Source organism: Heteronotia binoei, chromosome 20 (assembly GCF_032191835.1).
Source record: "Heteronotia binoei isolate CCM8104 ecotype False Entrance Well chromosome 20, APGP_CSIRO_Hbin_v1, whole genome shotgun sequence".
NCBI classification, from domain to species: Eukaryota; Metazoa; Chordata; class Lepidosauria; order Squamata; family Gekkonidae; genus Heteronotia; species Heteronotia binoei.
Window position 1 is genome coordinate 7,751,105 of NC_083242.1, and position 6,183 is coordinate 7,757,287.

The window sequence follows — 6,183 nt, forward strand, 5'->3', positions numbered from 1 at the left end:
ATGGCTGCTGCCGGAGGAGGAGCCAGACCAAAAATGGCTGCCTCAGCTTACATTCCGTCACATTGCCACAGGAGGTGGTGGTGGCTGCAAGCATAGACAGCTTCAAGAGGGGATTGGATAAGCATATGGAGCAGAGGTCCATCAGTAGCTATTAGCCACAGGGTATAGATGGAATTCTCTGTCTGGGGCAGTGATGCTCTGTATTCTTGGTGCTTGGGGGGGTGGGCAACAGTAGGAGAGCTTCTATTGTCCCGGCCCCACTGATGGACCTCCTGATGGCACCCGTTTGTTTGGCCACTGTGTGACACAGAGTGTTGGACTGGATGGGCCATTGGCCTGATCCAACATGGCTTCTCTTCTGTTCTTATGTGACACAGTGTGTTGGACTGGGTGGGCCACTGGCTTGATCCAACATGGCTTCTCTTCTGTTCTTATGTGACACAGAGTGTTGGACTGGGTGGGCCACTGGCCTGATCCAACATGGCTTCTCTTCTGTTCTTATGTGACACAGAGTGTTGGACTGGGTGGGCCACTGGCCTGATCCAACATGGCTTCTCTTCTGTTCTTATGTGACACAGAGTGTTGGACTGGGTGGGCCACTGGCCTGATCCAACATGGCTTCTCTTCTGTTCTTATGTGACACAGTGTTGGACTGGGTGGGCCACTGGCCTGATCCAACATGGCTCTTATGTTCTTATCGAGGAGATCTTGGGCTGTGGTGGCAGCTGCTGCCCAAGCAACATTTTTTTACAAGTCTACTCAGCCTATCAGATCTCCAGTAGTCGTTCAGAAGCCTTGCTTAGCAGGAGTCTCACGTGGCCACACCCACTTCCTGAAAACATTTGGTGGGCCCCAGGAAAGGTGTCCGTGGGCGCCATATTGGGGATCCCTGTTCTAAGTGGTAGCTGACAATGCCGATTCTTGGGAAAAGATGACTGACCCTTCCTTCCCTTCTGCTTTGTGTCTCTTGCAGGTCTACAAAAGGGCGAAAGCATTGGACCAATCAGACAACGACATGTCAGCCGTGTACAGGGCCTATATTCACTAGGGCTACCCCCCCCCCCCCCCCCCGTTCTTATTGTTAATACCATGATTATTAATTATGATGATGAATACTGGGTTTTTAACTTTGGACCAGTCCATCTCTGTCTGTTTCTCTCTCTCTCCCTCCCCCCGCCTCCTCCATTTTCTTCTTTTTTTGTAAAATACCAGGGGGGAGGGGGGACAACACACCTCTTCGGGATCTCCCATGAGAGCAGGTGCCACATCCAAGCCTCCCTGCTCCGGCAGAAGCAAGAATCGGGGGGCGGGGGGGAATGTGGTCCTTGCCACCTCGACAGGGAATCTGTCAGCCCCGTGCTGAGACTCACAGAATGGAATTGGCAACAGGTCATCCTCGGATGCCGGACTCTTGTAGAATATCTGCTGCTTGGTTTCTTTCACTCCTGGGTTGTACGAGTGTCCCGAGTTTCCCGTTTCTTTTTAACCGCCGTTTTGCTGCTTCTTTTTTTTTTAAATGCTGTGGGTAACACATACGCTGGCCTTTCGTGCTCTGGGGACAGTTGTGCAACAGAGATTCCCCACTTTTCCGCAAACAGTGGAACGGTCCCAGGCCTTTGTTGGGGTGGGAACCCGACTCCTACGGGGCTCTTCTGTCCCTGGAGGAACAGGCAGGTCAAGAAGGCAGCGCCCCCCCCCTGCCCCCAGCATAGTGTTTTGGCACAGAGCCCCCAACATCCCAAAGGAAATATTTCCTGTAAGAACAGAAGAACGAAATCTTTGGCTTCCCTATCCCAAAGCAGCTCGATTTTTAGAACACAGGCCCTTGTGAATTATACCGGAGCTTCTGTACCTGGAGCACATTTGCTGACACTGACACCCCCCCCCCCCCCAAAAAAAAAATTGATCCGCTCTGGAGACCGTTTGTAAAACAGTTTTGCTTTTAAGAAAAAAAATAATTCAGGCAATGAAATAACGCGTGTATGCGTGTTTTAGACGAGGGGAAGAGTAAACTTTCATATCCTTTTGAGACCCATGCTGTGAAACTCCTTGCGTCATGGTGGCTGCTGGTGTTTGAAAGAGAATTTTTGGAGCGAAAGCCCCGAGGCAAGAAGGGGGGCTCGAGGAAGCTTTGGCATCTAGCGGGAGTGACTGTTTCCATGTTTTGCCATCGCTGAAATTGGAAGCGACACTCTTAGCAGCCGTTGACTCGCTGGCAGAAATTGTGACGTTTTGTCTTGGTGCGGCACAGTCTTTTGGCGCAGTTGCAGATGGTCATTAGCAAGCCCTCCCCCCAGTTGGTTGCACCTGGGGAATATCTATCATAAGGAAACACTGAGCAGGTTCTATGGATGAAGCTAAAGCCTTTTAAGGCCTTTTACCTCATTGATCCCTTAGAAAGAAAAGTAAACCGGCAGCCCAGGTGGCTGGTTTGGAACGTCCGGCTCACGTCCGGGCACAGAAGACTTTCTCATGCTGAAGAAAACTCGGGGAATGTCCTGCCCTGGCTGAACGACTGGCCCCACAGAAGGTGTCACCGCGAACCCATAGTGTGGCTGCCCTCTCTGTCTCAGAAGGAAATGTATGCCAAGTAGAGGAGAAGCGGGGCGCTCTTTCGAACTCTAAAGGCTTTTTGAAAAAAAAAACAAACAAACCTCCTTTCCCATCAGTATTAGTCTCCGAAGAGAGCCGTGGGCTGAAGCTCAGAAGATGTACACAGCACCGGGGTCAAGAGATCTTGCCAGCCCAACCTGAATTTCCCGTTTGTCCAGCCACCCACGGAGTACCAGCGTGAGTCAGCCCTGTCTGTGTTTGTGACCCATCGCCTTGATTTTTACAGTGAGCGGGTGATGCTGATCTCCACCTTCCATGCCCCCTGTCAGCCTGTGTCAGGTGGGGGCCTGGGGGCAGTGCTGGGAGAGGGCGGAGCATACATTCCTGGCAACAGCCTAAGGGCAAGGTTTCTTTGGGGGGTTTTGTGAGGGAAGGTGGCGGCAAGCAGAAGCCATCTTGATTAGCATGCCGGATCTTTCAGTTACCTGTTGCCTCCTGCGGTCTGCTTTTGAAATTTTCACCTGGCTGTCCATCTGGACAAGGAAGCAAATAAGAATCCAGCTCGCGGGGGGGGGGGTGGCGGTTTGCACATTTTACATGCTGGAAAGTGGCCAGCGGTTCAATCTTCCTGTGTGTGACAGCAGAAGGGGGAAGTCACATAAAGCTCAGAAACTATCTTTGCCTTCGTTAGCCGTGGCAGTCCTAGCGTAGGGTGGCTTGCGAACCAACAGCAAGCCGATCTTTGTGAATTTATTCTTTTTTTCCCTCCAGAAAATAAGTAAGGAATTTGCAGCTCCCTCGAGCAAGAACAAAGATGGGCTTAACGGGAGCCGGTCTTATTCTTTCCCACAAGCCTGAGAAGGCCAAGAAGGGAGGAAAGCGCAGACCCTGAGAGAGAGACTGGCCCACTAAGTACAGGGTTGTCTCAGAACGATGCCTACGTTCCCCTTTTGCAGCAAAGACCGCCCCCCCCCCTTGGCTCCTGCCCTGGTAGATCTGTTAGTTTTTCAGCCGCCCCTCCCCGGAAGGCCTAACGCTCCCGCCACTTGGAAAGGAAGCCAGCGAGTGGCGTTCCCAATCCTCGGGCTGGGTCTGCTCAAAGCCCACAAGGCAGTTCTGGGGCAGAGGGAAGAGGATTAAGTTCGGTTTGCAAGAAAACACAATGGAAACTGGCTTTATAGTCATTGTTGTCTTAATATTGTTGACAAATATTGTAAAGTTCCTTTTTTAAAAAAGAAAATGAGGATTTCTGTTTTAGCAAACGCTTACTTTCTTTTTTCCCCATTTCGCTCCCTTCCGTTTTTAAAAGAGGGGGGGGCAAAAGTGACGCTTGTGAAAAGCTTGTAAGAAAAGGTTTCTTTTAAATTTCCCCTGTTCCCCCCCTTCCCTTCTTTCAATCACAGATCTATAGGTAATTAAGGTTGTGAATTTTTTTAAATGTTTTCTGCCTTGTTTTTAATTAACGTTTGTCATTCAAAATAGGATGTGTGGTGATGATTAAACGGCAAAACTCGACAAAATGATTTCTTTTTTCTCCCCCTCCTTGTGCAATTAACTAAGCTACTGGCTTAAAGGAAATAAAACCTTTCTTGGTAACACAACGCCATTTGTCTGTCCCTGAAAACCCTTCTCCCCCCACTCTCCTGGCCATGATATCGAAAGAATCTTGATGGATTCCCTTATTCCAGCCTGATCCAGATAGCCCAGACTAGCCCAGTCCTGCCACATCTCCAAAGGAAGGTCAACCCTGGTTAATACTTGGCTGGGAGACCACCAAGGAACTACCAGTGTTCCCGCCAATCTGCAGAGCCTTGTGAGCAAAAACTACTTTGTGAGATACTGGCATTAAAGTTACGAGCAGCTGCATAAATTAGTGTGCTGTGGGGTCATCCTTCCTGAGCCAAGGCAAAAATGTGTGGGCTGGGGGCTAAAAATCTGCGAGCTAGCTCCCGCTAACTCAGCTGAGAGGGAACACTGGTCACTACATAAAGGCAGGCAATGGGTCTCTCGCCTTGGAAACCCTACAGGGGTCACCATAAGTCACTAGCAACTTGACGGCGCTTCCAACTACAGAACAGGGTGGTTTTTTTCTGGCTCCACGTGAGCGTCGGGCTATTGAATTCCAGGGTGGCAATCCTCCTTACGACTGCCAGATTGCCTGGTTAACCTGTGTCCCATCGCCCTGCCTAGCCGCTCAAGGAAGAGCTTGCACTCCCAGGTCAGTGGCTGGCTGTTCAGGGATTTCCCCCATCACCATCAGCTATAGCAGAGGAGGAGCTCGATTCTCCAGTGGGGACAGTCGGGCGCCTCCGCCAAAAGAGGGTCGGTGCCTTTAAATTGATCTGAAGCTCATGAGTATCTAACCAAGGGAGCTTTGTGTCTCAGAAGCTCGTACCCCCAAAATTTTGTCAGTTTCTGTGGTGGTACTGGAATCGAATTTAGCTCTTCCGCAGGACACAGCTCTTCTGAAATCAGCCCTCGCAGGGGTTACAGAAAGGAACTTCAGCACAGTTCCTGACAACAGAGCACACGACAGATACATTTCCTCCTGCACAACATACTGGATGAATCCAGTAGATTTTTTGCAGCCCTCCTTGGCGGGCCACCTTGCATGGCTTGTCAGAGGGCATAACAGCGAAGCCCAAAGCTGGTTTGTGCCCCACCTTTCAGCCTGCAATCCCAGCAAAGGTCCCACTTCCTTGCTGGGGTTTTAGGCTGGTTTTGTTGGCAGGCAGCTGCAAGCTCAGCCATTAACCCACCCTCCTTTCTCTTGGATCAATCCATCCTCCCCCTCCTCTTAGTCAGAAATGGGTATTTGAGGCGGTAGGTGACAACTTGTGTGTGTGTGGGGGGGTGCAGTTTAAACAGGAGTTAGGTCTGCTCCCTCTTCAAAGGAATAACCTCTTGCAGAATTTCTCAGTAGGGCATTGCTGGCTTCAGTGTGGCTTGGGGTCCCCCCCCAATTAAAGGCTCCTGCTCTTGCAGAGTTCATGCCACCCCAACACACCTGAGAAGAAGGGCACGGGTCTTTCCAAGACGGAGGTGGCATTTACTGAAGGAAGACAGCTTGATTTTTTGTTCACCAGAGGACGAGCAATCAGATTCCAACCAGAGCTTGCACAGAAAAGGAAGCTGAAAACCTGGCCTATACCGATTGATGTAGGTACCAATACTTGCTTAGAAAGTCCACTGTGTAACCTTTGAGCCAGGCACATTTCTCAACCTATTCTCCGAGGTCATGAAAACATGCATACTCTTTGAGTTCCTGGGGGAAAAGAGCAGTATGAAAGCAAAGGTGACTACAATTGACTTTAGCGATGAGTTACCTTTTAATCTAGTGCTCAAGAGTGTGTATATATCTACACACACATCACATGTACTGGATTGGAGCACGTCCAGAAATTTTGTCATCTTGATTTAAACCAAGACTTGGGTTTCCTCGCTCATAATGTCTAATAACCCAACAGGGCCTATGTTTTAGAAGCTTTTCAGAGACTGTGCTTTGTGTTCTCTGATCTGGATAGCCCTGGCTAGATGAATCTTGTCAGATCTCGAATGCTAAGGAGGGTTGGTTCAGGCTTCCTTCCGCCAGGGAAAGTCAGCATTGCAATGCAAAGGCCGGCAATGGGC

The 6,183-nt window shown here is 50.0% G+C and overlaps 1 protein-coding gene across 9 annotated transcripts in view; it reads left to right on the forward strand.

Annotated features, from left to right (window-relative positions):
• Window positions 1-4,154, forward strand: part of GLYR1 (glyoxylate reductase 1 homolog) — a 55,148-nt gene extending 50,994 nt beyond the window's left edge. For all 9 annotated transcript variants that reach the window (XM_060260968.1, XM_060260969.1, XM_060260974.1 and 6 more), the window contains one exon: window positions 974-4,154. In XM_060260968.1, the coding sequence (XP_060116951.1) occupies window positions 974-1,048 (75 nt within the window). In that variant the 3' untranslated portion in view covers window positions 1,049-4,154. The remainder of the gene's footprint in view (window positions 1-973) is intronic.
• The last annotated feature ends 2,029 nt before the right edge of the window (window positions 4,155-6,183 follow it).